The sequence below is a fragment of the Mytilus edulis genome, chromosome 1 (assembly GCF_963676685.1).
Source record: "Mytilus edulis chromosome 1, xbMytEdul2.2, whole genome shotgun sequence".
NCBI classification, from domain to species: Eukaryota; Metazoa; Mollusca; class Bivalvia; order Mytilida; family Mytilidae; genus Mytilus; species Mytilus edulis.
The window spans coordinates 80,130,933-80,154,535 of NC_092344.1; the positions used below are offsets into that span (position 1 = coordinate 80,130,933).

The following is a 23,603-nucleotide window of genomic DNA, read 5'->3' on the forward strand; positions in this document are numbered from 1 at the left end:
TGAAACACTACAACACCTTTGAAATAATAGTTCACAATTTGAGTCAACTTTTTTAATTAATTCTTCATAGGCGACAATGGTAACGCTTTCCTCCATTGCTCAGTCCATATCGTTTACTTGAACATGTATGATGGCTCATATCGAAGCTGATACATTTATACATGTCTGGTTAAATTTTCGGGGTGGCAAGTGAGATTACTTTTTTCGCAAATTGCTGGACCCCGGAAGATGGTGAAAAATGTCACTCTCCACATGAAATAATCCCAAAATTTTGATCATAAAACTTAATAAAAAATTGTCCTTTCTAATAATTTATTTCAGGTCAAATCTACATATTTCTTTTCTCATCACATCAGCTCTATAAAACAGTTCTTATTGTTCATTTATGTCCATTTTTAAAATCACAGCATCCACAATTGTATGGCGGACTAATATTGTTTTTTAATTACGTCATCTCAAGGTCTATTAGGGATCCTGACCCATATTAGATCAGCAAATGTCAGATTCCACTTGTATTGCAGTATGAATTCCTTCGGTACACCTTTTCGAACAATTCTGTGAAGTTTTTTTCCGCATCTGAAATAAAATAAGTGAATTTTTAGTATTTTTAAGTAAGCATGCTTATTACTGTTCCTTATATCTTTTAGTAGAAAAGCACAAAATCCATATGTTATCAATTCACAATTTAGACATTGATTAAGACTCTTCATAGCTTAAAGTGCCATTCTACAAACCTTCATTACCTAACTGACTTTATAAAAATCATCATGTTTAGATGATGAATCATGAAAATATTGTGTTTTTTACTGTACATAAGGTAGATTTAAGGATTTTTTCACTCAGAAAATAATGTTTTTGATATTTCTTTCTTTCATAGAAGGAATAGAACATTTTTATTTTTTTATAACTGTTAAGATCACCGGGGTCAAAGTCAGTTCCGTGAGGTATTGCGAGCAAAATTTAGTGTCGGTATGTTCCCTGGAGCTACAAAGGCCCAGAAGAATGATATTAAAATAGCTTTTGCCAATGATTTAAAATTACGTTCGCATGGTATAATGAAATGTTTATTTGCAAAATATAATGGTGACCGACAACAAATTTCAAAATGTTTGCCACGCATTGTTAAGTCTGTCGTGAATTGTTATAGTGGTATTTGTAGCGATACGTGTAGATGGAGCATAACACTATGTAATGGTGGTATAAAAACTAGTTGGTGATACAAATCTATTTACCTTAGCAGTCATGGTTTACAAAATGGGTCTTTGAAACCAAATAAGACTGACAAATTATTAATAGAATCATAGTTAGAAATGAAACTGTCTCAGACCGCATTAAATCAGATGCAATATTTCAGCAATACTAATAAGTACGAGTCCGTCAATAGGACAATGTTTACATACCTACCTAAGAATAAGAATTTTTCTCGCAATGCCTTAGGCCGTGCATCTGCAGCAGTCTTGAAAGTCAATAATAAACGGGATGTTGCATTGGCTAAGACCCTAAAAGCTGTAGGTTGTGGTCTGGGTAGAAATTCTCGTGCTGTAGTGGCTCTGAAAAAAATACGTAAACGTGAAATATATGATTGTGCATATCAAAAAAGTTTACGTGTCAAATTAAACAGGTTAAAAGCTCGCAAAAAACAGGCTATCGATTTCTTGTTAAACAAGAGAGTGCGAAACAGGTTGATTAGTGGATATAAAAAACATCAATTAGAACCAAAGCTATGTCAGAATTCAAGTCCGAAAGAATTCGTTCCACAGCCAGGTTGTAGTTCTTGGCCAGATTAACATTTATATTAAAAGGTTACACAATATGGTTTTCTTCCAGCCTTTCAGGAAGCATATTTAGTTATTTATTTATTTATTTATTTATTTATTTATTTATTTACAGAGAATACTAAACATCTAATAATATATTAAAACAAACACTTTTTCAGGAATATATGAGCATGATATGAGTTACATGTAGTTGTGTTTTTTTTTTAAATTAAAAAGTTTGTTTATTTTGAGTTTGTTATGAAAATGGGATAATGGTCCAAGACACTGAAATAAACTTTGTATCAGACAAAAAGACCACTTCATATCTCCCAATGCATGCATGCATCCAACCACAGTACATACAATGACATGAAATAAAATTATAAACAAAATAAAACCATGTAAAATTAATATTACAACATTAGGTCATTCACAGTTTTCCTTTGTAACTCGATGTCATATTTGGATTTTTTTCTTTCTGTTATTCTTTATTTTGTTTTTTGTTGTCTTATTTAATTAATGACTGTCATACTTTGTTCATTGATTTGTCTCTATGTTTCACTTTCATTTAGTTCTCTACCGCATGTTTACTTCCGTTGATCAGCTGTTGATTGAATGACCCAGTTTTCTGACACAGTAATGAAACCATCAAGAGTTACTCCCCTTGCACTGTAAAAATTAGTAAACACTGTCGAAAAAAAACACATAAATGTTTGACTAAGCTTATAATCTTGCATAAACATGTTTACCATGTTTGTTTCAGTGTCTTGGGGTTATGAGGGTGGGCTTTTTTCCCATTTTCGTTTTTTACTTGTGTTAAAAACTTGTATTTTCAGAAATGATTAATGTGGAGGTAAAATGTGCAAGGCATGTTTACTACAAAATAATAACAAACCACAATTTCTGATTCAGCATGCAGTTAGTATAGTTAGTGCCATGCTCAATATGTGTGGTGCATTGGTGTGAAGCTACACATATTTTTCTTTGATTGTTAATCTCCCGAGGTTCTAAAACAATATGGTCTGTATTCAAACACAATGCATTATGACAAAGGTGTGAAGCATCTAAATTTTTGGCTAAATCAGTAGATTTCAATTGCAAAATGTTTGCTAAACGTGCAACATTCATTTTAGTACGTTTGGCATTTGGGAATGTAACATTGATCATCCCTAGAATATAATTATTTCTCCTCTGAGTGGCCCCAGTCCAAATAATGCATGTCCCATTTTCTGCCTCTTCACTGTTTATAAGTATAAAATTGGTATATTTTTGATAAAAATCAAAATTATTGGAAGCCATTTTGTATTCTTTTTAATCAAATAGCACTAAAAGAGTGTAACTGACCTCGATTTCAGCAGCTCCCATCCGAAATTGTGATCATTGAACCATGAAACACTACAACACCTTTGAAATAATAGTTCACAATTTGAGTCAACTTTTTTAATTAATTCTTCATAGGCGACAATGGTAACGTTTTCCTCCATTGCTCAGTCCATATCGTTTACTTGAACATGTATGATGGCTCATATCGAAGCTGTTACATTTATACATGTCTGGTTAAATTTTCGGGGTGGCAAGTGAGATTACTTTTTTCGCAAATTGCTGGACCCCGGAAGATGGTGAAAAATGTCACTCTCCACATGAAATAATCCTAAAAGTTTGATCATAAAACTAAATAAAAAAATTGTCCTTTCTAATAATTTATTTCAGGTCAAATCTACATATGTCTTTTCTCATCACATCAGCTCTATAAAACAGTTCATATTGTTCATTTATGTCCATTTTTAAAATCACAGCATCCACAATTGTATGGCGGACTAATATTGTTTTTTAATTACGTCATCTCAAGGTCTATTAGGGATCCTGACCCATCTGCTTCCGTAAAATACTTGCAGCTGCATAAAGTATTTGCAACCAGTTCCGTAATCACTGCTCAGATCTTTAAGTTTGATAGACTGTTTATCACAGTCATTTTAAACTGTTAATTTTCTGTCTTTAAGGCATCAGACAACTAAATATAGCTACTGTATACAAAATTGCACGTATATTGGCCTTGTTGAGGCTGTATACATGTAACTATAAATTGACCGAAATATGTTTTTAGGTTTTGTTGAAGCTGATATTTTGCATTGTTTTCTCGGCTGCAATCCTCGGGCAGAAATTAAGTCCGGTAAACTTATCAATTAAAGTTGTTCACAAGAATACTTAGTGATGGAAGCTTGATGGTAAAAAGCTTTAATAGTATAATTTTCATGAGTTATTTTTTTTTAAATCAGATCATTGTAGGAGATATGTGTAGCAACACTCTATACAGCTTGAGTTTGCTACTCATCGGATACCTTATGAAGTTTTGTAACTTGCTGACAGGCTTTATACATTTGCAAAATATAAAAACAGACAAATCAGAATGAGTTGTAGATCTACTGCCCTCGTTGTCATATGAGAAGAGACTGGCTCGGTAGAATAGGTACTTGTGTACTTGTAGTACAAAGTCTTTGTACAGACAAAACAGAAGACGATAAGTTGTGTTTACTTTTGAAATATGTATAGCAATTCTTACGATATTTTATACTTCCAAATTGTATATTTTCATTTTTGTTTCATATTCATCGACCAGTCTTCTGTAAACTTCATCTTTTAGTTTTCCCACTGCGGCAATGCAACTGTATCTTTATTTAAGTGTTGAACTATATAGTTTCTATGTAGTAAATACCTAAATGACTATGCATCAATGGATACGTTTTGCTTTTTAGAATAGTAAGGGTTTCATTTTAACTGGTCTGGGAAAATCCGACATGACTCGGAAGATTTTCGACAATTTTCAGATATGATTCCTTATTTAGAAATGCGTGAATTCGACAGAACTTAAAAACTATGCTTTAGTTTGATTTGATCTGAATTTTCGGACGATTTAATTGCTATTTAATCTACACTGAAGTGTAAGATAGAAATGAAACCGTTAAAATATGATTTATCGTACTTTAATAGCACTATGAAAGTACACGGAAATCGACTAACATATTCGGTCAAAAACCGATAACGAAGTAGATAAGGAAATCTTGAAACAATAGTAATTTTAACCAACATCATAAAATAGTGATTTTAAGAAATGTTGAGATAAAGTCTTGGTATTGAATGAGAAACGATACATGACGAGTAATTTCGTGTGTTCTAAAACGAATAGAGTGCAAAAACATTTAAAAAAAAAATAATTTTAGATCCGAAAAGGTCATGTTAATGATTTGTTTTGTATAAAATGTCAAATATTTAGAAGGAATGCAAAAGCATGCGGACTTACAGTTGTAAATATTGATTTTCAATATTTTGAGAATCTGATTTACTTGATTATTCTGACTAAAAGAAAAGATACGCCTAATTTCCTTTGTTTGAAAAACATGTCGTAATTATATAATTTTCAAGTAATGTCGGAAATAAACGTCAATTTTACAAAAACTGCACCGTACAATTCTGTGACGACCGGGCAAAAATCAAATTTAAATAATTATTCAATCAATTTAAAAAACAAATTTAAGCCGTTTGTTAGGTGGGTGCATTTAACTGGACGTCTTTTTCAAATATTACACTCGCCAAATAATATAATCCATAATAATGTAGGTCAACAGTAACATTACACCCCGGGTGCTTTACAAAAATACGAAACAATATTAGTATAAAGACCCTTAAACATTAAAAATACCAAATTTCCCTTTTAGTATTTGTTAATTTTAACGCATATTGTGTTACTGGCTACAGTGCTTTATAATCTGAACAAAAAAACAACAATCAAATGCCAAGGTTTTTTTTTTCAATCATATTTAATGGCTATTATTTATTTTGAATTTATTGAACCATACAATTAAATTTTGACTCTTCATATTGAACAATCTGCAGAGTGAATTATGTAAAATGTGAAGAGTCAAAGTTATCAATGAAATGACGTGTGCTACAATGTACGTAACGCAAGGCTACGTAGTTCCCTTAATCAGTACTGGCTGATACAGTGTACCTAATTAGCTAATATTCCGTGATGATCTACATTGTTAATTTCACTAAGACAGTTTTATTCTTATATTGTAAATATTAGATTGAAATATAAAAATGTTTAAACCTTGATAATGCACTAGAAATGTGTATCGATAAATATTTTTTCCCGCAAAATCTGAAATTTTAACACCTCCTTAAGGTTGAGGATATGTGAGACTAATTTATACGAGTTAGTTGACTATTATGACATATCTTTTTCACGGATGTTAACATATATTTTCCTCATGTTTTAATTGTACAATATCGTACCGTTTCTTTGAATGTGACTTACCGTATAAGACTTATTACCAGGACCCGGTTGCACGAACGTTAGTTAAATTTAACTAACCGTTATCTCGGCTTTAACGCGACGTTAAATTTAACGAGGGATTAAAAGCGTTGCACAAAAGTTAACAAGCAGTAAACTGACAGTTAGTTCCCCCAGTTAAGTAACAGATTTAACTAAGCCCGAGGGGTAACATTAAATATTTAACAGTCAGTTTAAATCAAAGATGGCAAACCAGTTATTGTTTGGTAATGTGTTTGCACTGCGAAAACAGCGAGTATATCGCGATAGGATAGAGCTGGCCACCCTTAGTGATAGACAGATACGATCAAGGTTTCGATTCAAAAGAGAATCAATCCAATTTATATCAGATTTGCTACGGAATGATTTGTCCCACACCACAAGAAGGAGTCGGCCAATTTCAGTTGAAATGCAGGTATACTCTTTAGAATATTATCTTTTTGTAAGAGTTAGACAAATATTCATTTTTCTTAGTAACAAAGAAAATCTCTCTCTATAGACTATATATGTGTACCGTTCAGTTTGGGGGTAAGAAAAGTCTCCATTCAAACGTAAACATTACAAAAAATAATTGAAAAATGACTACAAACATGGATTTAATCATCTCTCCCACCACAATCTATCCTAGTATATAATTCCATACACACCAACACACAATAGATCACAATAGCTGTTTCATGGGCTTCGATCGTCAATGAAAATGCGAATGTATCACCCCCTCTTTTTCTAGCTTAATTTTCACACAAGACACACGAGTTTGATATTATGTTTTCCCCGATGGAATTTATAAATATATAATCCAACTCCGGCGTAATTATAAACAAAAATATTGTAGCAGTTTCATATTTTTCCAAATTTCCATCTAGCAGTTTAGATATATGTATGTGTGCCTTTTTTAAAAACAACAGTGCTTTCTATCACGTCCGCAAGCTGGGTCATTTAATAGGTCGTTAATTTTTTTTGGAGGAAATAAAAACGAAACTTAACAAAGGAGAAACGAAGTGGTTTCGTTTCTGATTTTAGTTATTATCCCAATGATATTACACTGTCTTATATATATTTCGGAAAACTATATATACTGTCGTCACTGTGACCTAGAGCTAAATCAACTGTAGAAGTCTGAGAATTTAATTGTTTCGAAGGGATTAAAATAAAAACAAATTTCCGAATTATATAAAAGAATGGGTTTAATTGTATGATCAAATACGTGGAGGCTGTTTTTAATATTTGGATTCAGTGACAAGAAGTCCTTTCGTAGCTTGTAGAATGCTTTCAATGCCTTATTGTACAATTCCTTCTTTTAAGCAAAGAAAAAGATCCTGATGCACTAAATGTTATATACCTAAATATTAACAATGTAGAACACAATCTATCAACATGTCATTAAAATAAAAATTATGTTTTATATGCCTGTCTGCCTTGTTAAATAAATGTAATAACCGACACATTTAAGGATATATGGATGTATGATCATGTATAGGTCTCTCATTTCTGTATTCTTTTTTTTTCGATCATTTTTTTTTTTTTTTAACATAATGGCTACTTTTTTACTTAGGTATTATGTACATTGCCTTTTTTGTAATCAGAAGTTGTTTACCCAAATCATTTTTTTTTCAGTTTATCTTTCAATTTCTACCCACAAGCACTTGTCTCTCAGTTTGATAATTTTATTTACCAAAGGCAAATATGTTATATATTTCAAAATGACCTAGAGCTTAAGTATAATACACATGTGTAATAATAAATTGCTGCTGTTACACCCCCCCCCCCCCCCCCCCCCCACCACCACCAACATTAACCTTTTATGAAAGATTAATTATAATAAGTCTTATGTGAAAAAAATGCTTCAAAAAGTCTTGAAAAGTTTTGGTTGTCAGCCTCCCCCCCCCTCCTCCTCACCCAGTCACTGCAGCGATGTTCTAGATCCGCCACTGTATTGATCTTATATATGTATGGAGTATCTCGTTCCTGAATGACTAGTACTGATGAGCTACATTGTCTTGCCGAACAATATACAGAATACCAGTAGCTAAGCAGTTTGAACAAATAATGAAAATGGTCCTCAACCCATGTATTTCTCAGAACTACACAATTCGCTGAATCAGAATGAAAGTGTTGTATATATGCAACTCTACATATCAGTCTCCTACCAAATATCAAAGAAATCTGTAGAGGAGTTGCAACCACAAGACCCATATTTGGTAAATGTTGAAAAATTGTTCCATAACTCCACAAAATTTGCTGATTCAAACTCATGGTGACGGGGGAAAAACAAATATTTTAACATTTGTATGTATATGTATAAATGAATACTGTACTTAAATATAGTACTAATGTTCATTTTTTTTATTAAGGTAATGCTAGCACTACGATTTTACGCTTCTGGAAGCTTTTTGGAAGTTATAGGAGACACGATGGGTGTGGATAAAGCCACAGCCTGTAGGGCAGTAAATGATGTAACAAATGCTCTCCTCTCAAAGAAGGACCAGTTTATTAAATGGCCAGCACGTCAAGAAGAAAGGGATCGAAATAAGCAGGGTTTCTTCCGCGGAGGTTTATTTCCAGGAGTGATTGGGTGTATCGATGGGACACACGTAAAGATACAAGCCCCATCGGAGGATGAACCCGCCTACGTTAATAGAAAAGGTTGGCACTCCATCAATGTGCAAGGCGTATGTGACCATGAAGGTAAATGTAAAAAAAAACAAATATCTGAATATACGCTTATCTAGAGCCACAAATGTGTCAAGTCTAATGTTTAAAGGCAAATTCTAACTTAACAGCCTTTCTTTTGCGTTCAATATGAGATGAAACAGCGTCACAGGAGATTAACAATTTATCACAATATATCGAACACTTTCATGATTTAATCTCAGCATGTAAAAATAACAAAAAATGAAAAGACCCCGTTATCTCCCCCTTTTTTATTCAGGCAGACAAACATTGAAGTGAAAAAAAATCCCTTATCAGACTTAAGTGTCAGACCAGTAAAGTAGTTCCTTTTGATAATAGTTCTGTATATTGGTTCATTCCTATGGCGTGACATTACATCTATGTCGCGCTTTTTTTATTCTGTTTCATTGTAGTGGTTTGATTAACTTAAACTTATGTAATGCGCCATCATGGAATTGCAAATAATTAAAAGCTTCCTTTGAATTAATCTTAACAGGAAAATTTATAAACGTTAATGCACAGTGGCCAGGAAGTACCCATGACAGCCACATGTTCAGAGCCTCTGATGTCAGTACCTACCTACAAACTAGACACCGTTCCATAGATGATGGTTTTTTACTTGGTGACAGTGGCTATCCATGCTCAAAGTTCCTACTTACACCATATCTACGTCCGGCTACACCTTCCCAAGAGGCATATAATAGAGCACATACCCGCACGCGTTGCACTATAGAAAGGGTTTTTGGTTGGTGGAAGCGAAGGTTTCATGTGTTACATGGAGAAGTTCGCATGAAGCCCGCCAAAGTTTGTAGAATAATTGGTGCTTGTGCTATCCTACATAACATAGCTATCATGCTCCGGGAACCAATGGAAGATGATGAATCTGGTGAAAATCAGGAAGATGTTGGTCAGATGAACTACAATGGTCCAGAGGATGGCAGGACAATAAGAAACTTTATAACCACATCATATTTCTGAAGTATGTAAAGTAAATTTTTATTATTCAATCATAAATAAGCCCGTGAGGGCATACATCAATACATTATATAAACAATATGACTGTTTAAACCCATACATCACTCTCATTAAAAAAAAAACATTCATTCCCTTTTCATCCTAATTTGGTTAATTGGTGAACAATACAAAACATATAAAATTTAAAAGTATCAATACTGTATGTTCAATTAATATCTAGCTACAATAATTGTCTGATTGCACCGCTGACAATGCTAACATTGCATTCTCTTCACTCTGAACAGACTGTTTCAACATCCTTATCTCTAAACGAAGCTTAGTGTTTCTTAATTTCAAGTTCTTTGTTTCAAGCTTTTCTCTGTTTATCTCCATCTTCAGTTTAGTGGTCAACAAATCAGCTTGACTTCTCTGCTTTTCAAGGACCTGTAAAATTAACAAGGCGTGACTATCACATGCATCATACAATCAATGTTTTAAATTACACAAGATAACGTTAATAGTTATATACTGAATTCTATATAAATGTATATATATATAAACAAGTCTAAATTTAAAACAACGTTCAAACGTATACATATATATATAAACGGAGTCATGACAACAGACCTTCACACCAAAAAAACTGATAAACACCAATTTCTCTCTCCGAAGAGTTGTCACCCGAAACACTGCTCCCGGAGCATTCCGTACAGCCAAGCCATCAGGTTAAAACGGATTTGTTCATCGGAATCAAAGTTAAACCATCGTTTAGGGCAACTCAGACAGCAACTCAAATCAAGAGGTTATAAGAACAAAAGTATTTCAGAAGCTTTCGGAAAAGCAAACGAAAAAGAACGAACAAACCTACTTGAATACAAAGAAAAGACGGCCCAGACAAATAAAATCCCGTTTGTTGTTAGCTTTCATCCTCATCTGACAAATATTTCATCAATTGTCCACAAACACTGGCGTCTTATTGAAAATGATCCTTCCTTAAGCGAAATTTTTCCATCACCTCCCGTTATGGCTTACCGCAGACCAAAAAACCTCAAAGATATTCTAGTATCATCCAAAGTATCTAAACGGGAGATATCAACAATCGGAGGTTATAAACAATGCGGAAGGGGCAATTGTAAGTGCTGCAAAGTCGCCAATATAGAAACCCAGTTCATCAGCACAGTCACAAAGAAAAATTACAACATATTTATAACATCAAATTGCAAAACGCAAAATTGCATTTATGTTCTAACGTGTGGAACTTGCAAATTACAATATGTTGGTGAAACAGAAACCCCATTTAACATCCGACTAAATAACCATCGGTCATTTTATACAAAAGAAAGGAACTGCCCAATTACAAGACACCTTTTAAGAGCAGGACATGATTTTGAAAACATCACATTTCAAATCATTGAGAAAAATCAAAATTGGGATACACAAGGAAGACAAAAAAGAGAGAGATTTTGGATGCACCAGTTACGAACTCTTGAACCTGATGGACTCAATGAGAGAGACGAAAAAAGATTTCAAAGCAAATCAAAACCATAGTTATCTTGAAATCATACAAATTAATTTATGAAAATTCATGCAATTAATCGAACATCTATAAATGTGTTAAACTTTTATTCCAACTTCATGTAGTTGTAGCTACAAACATATTTTATGACCGAATTAATATGTTACACCCATCCCTCAAATCTTGTATAGATTAAGCTACAAAAATATTTTTCTGTCATGCATCCGATTTCACCTTGAGAGATGCACACGCCTGATGAAGCTAATTTGTTTAGCGAAATATTGCGTATTTCTATTTAACATCTAATAGAACTTTTTAATGTATCAATAAGTGTGTTTTAGTTATATTCTTAGACATTTATATAATTTTAATTCAGTAACTGTATCAGTTTATTTTCACAAACTGATCCACGCTTAATTAGATTGAATGTTGATTGTTGCTATTTTTAGACATTATATATATATATACACAGTGAAACCTGCTCAAGAGACCACCTTTATTAAGCAATCACCTGTGTGGTCACTATTTATAGATACTCAAGTAGTGCATTTCATTTAAATTGAACCTGTATTTAAAGACCACCTGTTTTATGAGACCACTTTTTTGCTCTCCCTTAGGTGGTCTCTTAATACAGGTTTCACTGTATGTTAATAATAATCAAGCCAGCTCAATTACATTACGCTACGGGCAGCTCACATCAAATTAAACATCGTTGTATGTCTGTTTGTTTGGTTGGGGTTTTACGACGTTTTCAGCACATTTTGGCTATTTCTCAATCCTTGTCAATTAAGATGGGAGTAATACACACCCCGCCACAGTGACATTCGAACTCACAACCTCAGTGTTGACAGGCTAGTGATCATTAGTAGTCATGACGAACTACATAGACCCCTCTGCCACCGAGGCCCCCATCGTTATTTGTTGTATTTAAATATAGTGTTCGGGGCTCATATAGAGTATACAGTATATATATGTATACATAAAATATTTTTTCGAATATAATAATATATAATATATCAGAACTATAGATTAAAAGATTACCGTTTGAAAAGAAAGCTAAGAAAAATTACCTCATACTGCATCGTTTGCAAATCACCAAGAGAAACCCTTTTCCTTTTCCCGTCTGGCTTTTTAGCGATACTGGAAGAACTGGCATCTTCTTCGACTGCAAATTCTTCTGTCAAACTAATAAGTGCTATGGAGGACGTAGAGTCTGTGCTTGATCTTGGTATTGATGTGAAACTACTAAAAAAAATCACTCATCGTTAATCTGTTTTATAATTCTATATTGAGACAAATGTGTTTTACGTTTTCATAAAATTATCAAAAATCATTTCAAATTCCGAGAAGTGTTTGAAAATCTAAATGTACATACAGTATTATAGTGTGTGCGTGTTATATTTTTGAAAGCAGTTAGCAAATTGTTGCTTCAACGAGGACCGCGCTTAATAACTAGTGTTCTTTACCTTTCAGGAAACATTGATGAAACACTGCCTGTCTGGCCATCTCCAACACGTGCGCTAAAACACGGCTGTTGACTGTTGTCTAGTTCAATTTCTACAAAAGATCCATTTGGAGTGCCTACAAAACAAGAGTTGTATATCAAAAGGACATGTTTACACATCATAATACATCATTTATATATTTATTTATCATTAAACGATTTACGTTCACAAATCTTGGCCGAAACAAATGTAGATAATGTAATACCGAAACGTGGTTTGAATATAGAATAGTGGACACTGTGCCTGTGTGCAGGCAAAGAGGGGTGGGGGTTATTTATGTGATTGGTGTTTGTTTGTTGTATTCAGTGAATGTTCTGTGTAACTTGTAAATGTATATTAAATTATGATTGAAAATTGTAATTTGCTTCTTGTGAGACCATAATTGGAATAAACCTTTCTAATATTTTAACTTATCTTAATTATAGAGGGGGGCGAGACCATTTTCGGGACGCCGGGATTGGCCGATTTTAACACCGGGAAATCGGGATTGCCTTGTTTAAAGGTCGGGAATTTGGGATAGATATACATTGGGAAATGGGAAAAGCATGTTTTTAGGCACGGGAAATGGGGATTTTTATGCTAATATTTAACGGGATTGACAAAAAAGTAACTGTTTTTAACTATATCCGGTAATTTGGGAAAACTTACAATTCCGGCAAATCCTTAAGAATTTAAAAATTAAATGAAAAACAGTTTACAGTAAACTTATGATTTCTTTATAAGTTTGCGCGGAAAATCGGAATAATAGTTGGAAAATATAAACTTGCGTGGTTCCTATACTCCGTTTGATTTACATATTTATTTAGTTTTTCTGTATTCCGTGACAGACATGGATAGTAATTAATAACTATTAAACAAAAGCTCAAATACAATTAATTACGTTTATCTGAAAAGGTTGTAAGTTTTCGATTCTTGCAATTCAATTGAAAATAAGCTTTATAACTTTTCTACTTTTCTAAATTCTTTCCCCACAAAAGCCTCGATCAACATTAATTCATACCTGTCAATCACCACTAGAAAATTTGACCCATTATTGATCATTATTGATTTTCACAGGGTCAGACTTTTTATCTCGAAATTACTACCGATGGTAGGTTAAATACCAAATTTATGATCATTTATGACAAACGCGATGATTTTAATTTTCCTATAGTCAAATTTCCATTTATATGTAGCAACATCCCAGCGGCATCAGCATATGGAAATATGTGTCTCAATTAATACATTACTCATTAAAACCGGGAAATCGGGATGAGACCCCCCCCACCCCCCCCCCCCCCCCACCCCCCATTATATGAACGGGTCATAATTTATGTGCAAAAATACATGAATGAATCGGATTTTTCATCTCGAGCAATATTATTAGGGGGGTGTTCAAATTTAAGCGTTCGCCTGTACCCCCCCCCCCCCCGCCCCCCTCTCTCCCGTGTGTGCAGTTGGCCTTCAGGCATCACCAGCCGGTGAATAACGACATGAAGTAAAAGTTAATGCGTTAACCTAGTCTACGTATACCTCAGCAAGAGTTATTCCTCTTTGTATACACCAAAAAGCTTTAATTTCAACAACAAGCAAACCGCGGTTTTTACGAGTCTATAATATTGATCGCATTAACAAGGATATTACCTCCTTGTCTGTAATTAACTATGAACTGTACAATGTTATGTATTAGAGATGAAATATCCCTTGACGAAATATCTTGCAGGCTTGGATATTTTGAGCAAAGAAAGTTCACAAGCTCATCTATCTGGTTTTCGGAGTAACTAGACTCAACTGAGGGTTCCAAGAAAGGTATAAGGTGAACATCATTTGCTCTGGGTAAATTGTACCTTTCAGTATAATTTTCTAAGTAGCTCTGCATCTCTGCATGCATATTTTTAGCTTTCTCTACCAGACCAACTGCAAAAACAGTCAAGCGAATGTAAAAAGTGGTATATTAAAAGAAAGATGGTATGATATGTTGTATATATGATAAATTAATTGAGTCAGGCACCGTTTAGCCCCCCCCCCCCACCCCCCCCCCCCCGAGTTTATTTGGCTATTATCTTAACAATTATAAGAGATAGGTAGCACAAGTAACGATGTCTGAGTTGTGGTCCCTTAGGGAGCAACCATTTGATTTTCTAGAGAGGGGGCATGGATTTTACCCCTGCGACACACTTGGCGAAAAACAAGTGTTTTCTTTCGCAACAAGGCAAAAACATTTTTTTTTATTTCAATTATACCGTTGAAGCAAGTAAACTAAGATGGAAAAACATTTTTTTTTTAATTTCCAAAATTTCCAAAATTGTAGAAGCAAACTATTTTGTTTTAAAAAAAAACCACCCACCCCACCCCTCCCATCCCATCCCAACTTCCCAACTTGATCACTCGCATATCCTCCCCCCCCCCCCCATCAACGCCCCCCTCCCCCGATTTTCAAATGGTTGCTCTCTTAAAGGTCTGTTTTCGTCGATTTTGGTTTATAACTCTGATTATGTTGCATAGCCCTGATTAATTAAGCCTCAAATGCTGGCTATTCTGTAATTACTTGCTGAAGTACTGTTTAATTCAAAATGTATTCATTGGGTTTTTTTTTGTATATTAAATTACCCCATATTTTTTTTTGCAGTTATTCTTTATTTCTTATTCCCCATTATTCTCTGTTTTAAATATTTTGCCTATTTCTCTCCGTATTCTTTCTGTGATTCATTCTTGCCAATTATTCTCTTTTCTGTAAACCCTCATCCACACCCTTATGGTCATAGTTACCCTTGGGTTGCCCCAAGGTTGCCCCTGTTCCGAGGCGATGCAAAAGAAATTTGTGTTATGACGAAAGCTTTATTTGTATTAATTTATTGTCTCATACAACGTGAAAACAATAGAAAAGAAAAAGATGCATCTGATCTTAAAAATTAACAGATTTTTATATATATAACCCAGATAGCAAACATGTGTTGGGCCAATGTTGGCATTCTGTTGGCAACATTGTTGGGCCAACGTTGGAAAACTATGTTGGGCCAACGTCATTTTGCTCATCGGCCCTCAGTTGGCCCAACATATTGGGTCTTTGTTGGCCCAACATCAGTATGCCAACAAAGTTAACTATTTGCCAACAAACTGCCAACAATGTTAACTATTTGCCAACAGTCTACCAACGTCGTCTAGTTTTAAAATTATGTTGGGCCAACGATGGCTTTAGTCTAGTCTGTCAAACATGTTATTCATGCATTTCATATTATGTATTAAGGTATATTTATCTCTATGACATAATGTATATTATGTTGGTAGGTCAATCTCGGCTGTCATATGGAGAGTGTGAATTCACACTCGTGTCAAATGAGCAGCTGAATTTAGATGACTAGATTAACAATTTGCAGAAACTATATTCAAATTTTATTTGTTTTTTTGGGCTGGTTTTAAGTATTTTTTGTTTGTGCATAAAATTATTCAAACATTAAGATAAATACATTTAAATGACTACACAGATTTGAAAATAGTAGATAAAGAGAATGAAGAGCACATTTTTTGGTTCGCATTTTGAAATAATATTTAAAAAAAATAAAAAAAATCTGTGGTATAAAATGGGGAGATAAGAACTTAATACGTTGGCATATTGTTGGCACAATGTTGGCTCATATTTCAATATTGTCATTAAATATCAATGATATGTTGTTTTTTTTTATAAATACTGTTTTAAAAACTTTTGAATTATTCAAAATACTAAGAATTTTCTAGCTCTTGGCACAGACGGTTTAAAATAGTCCTATTTGGTAAGACTTTATTATTTAATTTTTTACTAAGTCCTCAATGCCCTTCAAACACAATCTATATTCTCTACGATAACCTAGAATCATTCAAATAAAGTTCGATTAAAATTGGTTCAGTAGTTTCAGTCAGAAGATCTTACACTGAATCAATGGATAAAGTAAGTCAAATATCGTTGGGCAAGCTACTTAAATAACAGTTGGTAAGAAAATATTGGGCCAACATTGGGCCAATAACACCAAAATGACAGTTGGCGGAAAGTCGTTGGGCCAACAAGGGGCCAATGGTGTCGAAATGACTGTTGGCTGAGTTTTGTTGGGCCAACAAGGGGCCAATAGTGTCAAAATAACTGTTGGCTGAGTTTTGTTGGGCCAACGTCGGTTTCTTGTTGTGCTGCCAACGCCAACTATTCACCAACAGTGCCAACCAATCACCAATGTTGGCCCAACAAAGTATTGCTATCTGGGAAGCAATCAATCAGTCAATTTTATTGTCATAAAACATCTATAATGCTCGTGTTGAAGGCCGTACTTTGACTTATAATTGTTATTTTTTTGTAACATTGTGACTTGGATGGAGAGTTGTCTCATTGGCACTCATACCACATACATGTATTCTTATTTATATATAATACATTATGTTTGTATAAGAAAGTAGTCATGAAGGGCTAACTTTTTTTTTACTTTCGACTCGGCTATTAATTAATTTGGGTGGCCTCTTCTGTGTACACACGTTTTAAAAGATGACGTCACGTCATGTTCTTGATATAAGTGTGCATGATTGGAATGTCAACATTGGGATTATACACTCGAGTTTTACTGGAAATTCATACTTTTTAATCGATAGACATTCAGTGAAAAGTCAGAATGACTATAAACATGTATGATTTTAGAAAACGTCAAACTTGTAATCATGCAATCTAAGTAAAGGGGAAAAAAAAGGATTTAGTGTGTTCAATAATCGCTTACTCTGTTAGATTGAGTACATATAAAGAGAAGGAATAACCAGTATTTGAAAGGTAAGTTCTTTTTTTCTTCGAAATCGTAAAAAATGTGATTATTTTGCATTTTTGTGACGTCATTAAAATGACTGTAACCCCAGCGTTTGTGAACAAAACAAATAGATACATGACAATAAAGAAAGATTGTCTAGCTAATACATGTATCTGTATATTTTATATAAAGTTATTTAGCATATGCATAATAAAATAATCGTACTCTCAAACACTGGAGGCATAGTGGACTCAAAACCACAGGATATTCCACTAAAATTTGGCCTGTCCTTCATCATTTCAATGATTTTTTCTTCCACGGCTGATGGTGGCTTTGGTGCCGGCCCTCCTCCAGTCAATTTCCTCTGTTTTTTTACTTCACTATATGTTTTTTTTGCATTCTGTTGTAAGTTTCCCCATTTATATATTACTTGCTTCACGGTTCTTTTTTGAAGTCCCATTGCGTTAATTTTAGAACATATTTCTGCCCACTTTTCATTTTTTTTGTTATTTGTTATGGTGTTTGTTTGCTTTGATTTTAACACGAACTCATCCTTTTCTACAAGTTCTTGTAATAGAGATATTTCTGAGATGCTCCAGTTTGGTTGCCTTTCTCTCTTAGACGCCATGTCTGCCAAAAGTACGCGAAATTGCGCGAGGTCGAACATAACTGATTGTTAAATACCAAACTACTAGTTAAACGTAAATTAGTAAACTCAAACGTAACTAACTGTTGTGCAACGGATTTTTAATCAATAGTTACGTAACTTGCAGTTAAGATTTAAACTAACAGTTAAAGGCTTAACAGTTAGTTAAACTAACTGACGTTCGTGCAACCGGGTCCAGGTTTGTAACAACATGAACAACACGACGGGTACCACATTCGGAGGAGGGTCTGCTTTCCCTAATACTATGATCAACCCCCGTTTTTGGTTTGGTTCGTGCTGCTCAGTCTTCAGTTGTTTTTTATATATCTATGTTGTGTTTCGTGTACACTATTGTTAGTCTATTGGTCGTTTTCTTTTCTGGACATGGCGTTTTTCTGTTTATTTTTGACTTATGAAATTGACTGTCGCTCTGGTATCTTTTGTCCTTTCTTATACACATTTAAGATATTATTATATATTGAGGTGAATGTGGCTCAACCTTTTAATGTTTAATCATAGATCTACTTACTTCTATTTCAGAAGCTGGTTAAAGTGCGTATATGTTTCCGAGTCGCAGGCTTGACAACAATTAATAATAACGTAATCCGTGTCATTATATCGCTAGCTACCCCTCCACATGGACAAAGAGTTAACGTGCATTAGAACGTCCCAAATGATCTCTTCAAAACTAAAGAACTAATTTCTTTGATATAATGTTATTCTTAGGTCTTACCTTGGATCGAAAGAGTGGACGTCACATCCGTAGGGTTTTACTATAAAATCATCAAAACTGAAGTCGTTGTTTATTCTGCAAGATAATATTAAGCTATTTGTTGCTTTCATAATATTGGTATGAATTGGTCAAAGTACCAGTGTAGACAAATTAATGTATCACTAGCTTATAAATACTGAGGTTGTAAGTTCGATTCTCGCATGTTGCAGGTGCGCTCGACCCCAATCTTCATTGAAAAAGTATCGTGTACTGATTAAACTTGTTTATTCTTGCATGTGTTTGTCAGTATATTGCTCCACATTCAGATATCATTACTTTCATTAAAACGTTCTAACTGCTCTCTTCTTTAAAATATTGTCTCTCATATAAACAATCCTATGTCTTTTGACATTTTGTTACTTGTCCTGCACATATGTACAAATACAAATTGGAAAGGGACCAACAATACCGTTATCTAAATTATTGCATGGATATCATATAACGGGAAAAGAAAAGAAAAAGAACAGGGCACTATGTGTGGATTTATTCAAAATTGCTTGGCTAGAATAATAACAATTACACAAGCAGGTACTTATCATGTTTAAATAACAAATGTCTATTCATTATGGTAATAATTAAAAATCATTAATTTTTTTCATTTATGTTTTAAATTCATGTGAAAGATTTCCCCACAATTTGACAAGCATCACATAACACAGTACAGATATAATTTATTCCTGTTGGTTTGCAAATTAGCTGGACACATGTCATCAACTATGAGAGTCAATTATAATCAACAAAAACACATTTCGAAGGAATATTCAATTTCTATGATATAAATAAAGAAGTCTACATAATTATGTATTGGTATTACAACCCATTGGGTGTGTAATTACTGTTTATTTCATTTCACTGTTTTATGAGAGACATAATTAAAAAACAAATAAATGGTTCAGCATATACTGTGATTTTCCGTAAGTTTAAGTCTAAATAGATATCGATCAATGTGGTGCCACTGAGAAAACTCAGGGGAGGGTTTAGATCCCGCTAACATGTTTAACCCCGCCACATCCTCGATGTATGTGGCTGTCCCAAGTCAGGAGCCTGTAATTCAGTGGTTGTCATTTGTTTATGTGTTACATATTTGTTTTTCGTTCTTTTTTTGTACATAACTTAGGCCGTTAGTTTTCTCGTTTAAATTGTTTAAAATTGTCATTTTCGGGCCATTTATAGCTGACTATGCGGTATGGGCTTTGCTCAATGTTGAAGCCCGTACGGTGACCCATAGTTGTTAATTTCTGTGTCATTTTGGTCTCTTGTGAAAAGTTGTCTCATTGGCAATTACACCACATCATATTTTTTATATTAACTCAATTAAAAACGCAAATTAACACACAATGAACGAATGAATTTGATATGTGATACCTGGATGCAAAAAAATAAATAATGAATAAATAGTTATGGTAAAAAGTAAATAAACCGGTTTAAACAAAGTTAAAATATGATACTGCTGTGAAATGAGAAAAAATTTTTTAGAAAATCATTACTTTTGAAAAAAACTGCGTCAAATAATACACAGGTAAATGAAAATAATTTTGTTGTAAGGGTACTTCATCTTTTGTGTGTGCAATCCTCCGTTCCGGAAAACCAATAAATGTCCTGTATATCAACAAAACCAATCCAAAAGTTAGCACATATGAGTGAATATCAACAATAAAACTATACAATTGGTGCTAGATAAAACTTCCCGTACAGCTGCTAGAACAGTATTTAAGGAGAAAATAATTAATGTTGATGTTCATAGTACGAAGAAGTGAACATTTGTAGCAATTCCAAATAATAAAAGATGGTATATAGACAAGTTCTATGTTTACATTAAATAACAAAAAAAGCATTAAAAATAGTATCAACAGGTAAAATTAACAAGACAGTACGATAATCAGAAACTCAATTTCATTTTGACTCACCCAAATGAATAAACTAAACACGGGACAGGAGGCCTATAAGGTTTGTCATGACAAACATTCCATCCACCATCGGTCATATCACCTATCCGTAACACCTCCTTACAATGTGTTTGTATCGATGTTAAATATCTACAAAGTAAGAATAGAGTCGTTAATTTTACTAGGGCCGTGTTCACATAAAACGCTATGTACAGTAAATATGTTTACAATTAGCTTAATGTAATGAACAGTGGTTTCACATTAAAATTGTTCACATCTATACACCTTGTTTAATTACCTGTACATAAGATTTGTTCACACATATGTCATTTAGATGTTCATTACGTAGAACCGAACGCACATTTTTCGAACAACTTTTTTTTGCAGTAAAGGAACGACCATTTGACTCCAAAAGGGGATTGGGTTGGGGGAGGGGATGGTTAGGGGAATGTATTTTTTCCTTGATAAATATTCTGATCCCCAATTTGATAAAAAAAAATATATATTTTGGTTTTACAGATGATTAAATAGAATATGCTGAATCCAGAGCTTCTCCATACATTAGAGTTAAATATTAAAAAATATTTGATTGCTAGCATCGAAAAAAAAACGGAATAAAAACGTTCGCGCGAAAAAAAATCTGATTCAGACCCCCCTTTTTTTTTTAAAGTTAAGTGGTTGCTCCTTTATGAATGCCATTTCGATGATTTGCAGTAGTTTAAAGATACTATAGATGCCTCGGTTACGCATTGTAAAACGTAGGCTGCACCAGCCTGCTTACAAACGAAGAAAACCGATTGAGATGTTAAGGATCACTACATTTCTATCTTTTCTATTTGTTTCTTTTTCTTTTGTTGGTATTTGGCAAAAGGAGGGGGTAATGTTTTTTTTTAATTTCTAAGTGTATTTTAACGAATCTGAGATACTAGACAAACAAAACAATTTGCCTCACACTTTTTTCAGTTATTGCATTTATGAGTGAACCGTTGTTTGAGTAAATACTAGTGGCAAATATTTCTGTGTACGTCCAGTCGATTCGGTAAGACCTTTTCAACTGAATAAGTTGTTCGGAAATGAGGATGCTTTGAGTCTTGATGAGGGGTTCATAATGCTACGTTAAGTGTTTTTTATAACACATGATTTTAAATATTTTTGTGGAAAGACCTATTGTGTTTCTTCTGATTATTTTTTTTTTTCTTCCGCCTAATATTTGTTTAGCAATATGTTGCTTATATATTTGGTATATGATATCGGACAGTTTATGTGCTTTTCAAATATACCCTGCTAAACCGAATACTTTTCTTTTGTAGGAGTTATCTCCCCAAACACTGTTTTCCTTGTGTCCACTACTCCTTTGCAACCGTAAAAGATTACGACAAATTTATATCCTTCGCATGATTTGTCCTATTTTGACCGAAGCGATATGAACGCTCCATATGAGAGTTATTTCCCCTTATGCATTTGATATAAGTAATATGCATTTCTATCTTGTAAACCATAAGTGATAGAGACCTAGGATCATTTGATTTGAGGTCCTTGGTGCAAAAAAAAATGAAAATTAGGGCAAGGTCAAGGGTCAATGTCATATTCTAATTTTTTAATTTGGCTTATTTCCACTCATTTGCGGAAACCGTGTAAGATATCGACAAATTATTTTTTTCTAAATTGTTAGTTGCGACATATCGTAACATGTAAATTTTGATTGCAAAGGTACGTTGAACGTAAAAGGGAGTTTTCTCCCCTCTTGTATTTAAAAATATGCGTATGGTGATATAACTCATTAACCAAATATAATTAAGACCTATAGTCTTTTGATTTGAGGTCCTTGGTTTATGACCTTGAAATTGATCTCAAGGTCATAGCCTAATTTGACGTTCTAGATTTTAACTTTTGCGTTTACCTCATATGTATACATGATAAAGCCATGAGACTTGTGGCAAAAGGTATCAAACCATTTAACCTTGAAAAAAACCGGAAGTGACCTTGTGTAAACCGGAAGAAGCTATTTTTTGTATAATATTAGTATAAAAGTATATAGAACCAGATATTTTTGGAATCAGTGTCAGTTAAATATTCAAATATTATCGAAAGTAACATTTTTCAAACCGGAAGTAACAAATTATCTCCCTTATTTAAAAAATATTGTATAGAAACCATATATCTATGAATCAGTGTACAATAAGCTGTCATTAGACGATTGAAATGACACTTTAAACTTGATTTTACAACTTTCATATTAAAATACATTGTTTTTAGTGGAAAGACCTTCAATTGTTCTCTGAACAATTAGTTTTTAATTGTTATTTGTTATGTTTATCTTGTCAATTCCATTGGGTATAAATACATGTTTATAATTGTAATAAGGATGATTCGGACTCAGGACTTTTACACTGTACACAGTCCATCTGTAATAAAAATATCTATGCTTTATTATTGTATTATTTATCGCTAGTTCCAGAGTCTCAAAAGTAAGTTTTCTCCAGAGTCTCAGTATCAGAGTTCTCATTGCTATTCAGAGTAATCGTTCATTGTGTGATCAGGTGCATCACACAGTTTCAGAAACAAGGGGCCATTCAGTCAGGCTCTTGTTACACAACATTACAAGTCACAATGTTCCCCGGTGACAGATTTAACTATTGTATACAAAATACATCTAATCTAAAAGTCGTTGCAGAAAAAACATAACAGTATTTTGGTATACAGAAGTTGAAAAATAAATGACAAACAAATGGGAGATATCGTATAAACATGTGAGGCGAAATATGCATGGATGTTAATTCGTTCTTTCGACACATCTGTGCAAGTCAGCTATAAAGGCCCCGAGATGA

At 33.6% G+C, this 23,603-nt stretch overlaps 3 protein-coding genes across 6 annotated transcripts; 1 reads left to right on the plus strand and 2 right to left on the minus strand.

Moving 5' to 3' along the window:
• Window positions 1-295: 295 nt before the first annotated feature.
• LOC139491295 (uncharacterized) lies at window positions 296-20,942 on the minus strand. Of its 2 annotated transcripts, XM_071278888.1 has the most exons (4): window positions 20,797-20,942; window positions 18,851-18,925; window positions 1,405-1,550; window positions 296-576 (listed from the first exon to the last, which is right to left on the minus strand). In XM_071278888.1, exons 1-4 carry the CDS (start codon window positions 20,871-20,873, stop codon window positions 500-502), a joined length of 375 nt encoding a protein of 124 aa, XP_071134989.1. In that variant the 5' UTR covers window positions 20,874-20,942; the 3' UTR covers window positions 296-499. The 2 variants fall into 2 exon arrangements, with proteins under 2 accessions (XP_071134989.1, XP_071134978.1); XM_071278877.1 differs by lacking the exons at window positions 18,851-18,925; window positions 20,797-20,942 and adding an exon at window positions 3,102-3,576 and having other exon boundaries at window positions 1,401-1,550.
• LOC139491294 (putative nuclease HARBI1) lies at window positions 6,095-12,839 on the plus strand. The gene is made up of 4 exons (XM_071278861.1): window positions 6,095-6,502; window positions 8,442-8,775; window positions 9,257-9,739; window positions 12,704-12,839. The coding sequence occupies exons 1-3, from the start codon at window positions 6,293-6,295 to the stop codon at window positions 9,736-9,738; spliced, it is 1,026 nt and encodes a 341-aa protein (XP_071134962.1). The 5' UTR covers window positions 6,095-6,292; the 3' UTR covers window position 9,739; window positions 12,704-12,839.
• Window positions 9,734-18,234, minus strand: LOC139491277 (nuclear apoptosis-inducing factor 1-like). 3 transcript variants are annotated; one of them, XM_071278841.1, is made up of 4 exons: window positions 17,697-18,234; window positions 12,697-12,811; window positions 12,301-12,472; window positions 9,734-10,158 (listed from the first exon to the last, which is right to left on the minus strand). In XM_071278841.1, the coding sequence occupies exons 1-4, from the start codon at window positions 18,136-18,138 to the stop codon at window positions 9,952-9,954; spliced, it is 936 nt and encodes a 311-aa protein (XP_071134942.1). In that variant the 5' UTR covers window positions 18,139-18,234; the 3' UTR covers window positions 9,734-9,951. The 3 variants fall into 3 exon arrangements, with proteins under 3 accessions (XP_071134942.1, XP_071134934.1, XP_071134949.1); XM_071278833.1 differs by having other exon boundaries at window positions 12,301-12,475; XM_071278848.1 differs by lacking the exon at window positions 17,697-18,234 and adding an exon at window positions 14,359-14,726 and having other exon boundaries at window positions 12,301-12,475.
• Window positions 20,943-23,603: the final 2,661 nt, after the last annotated feature.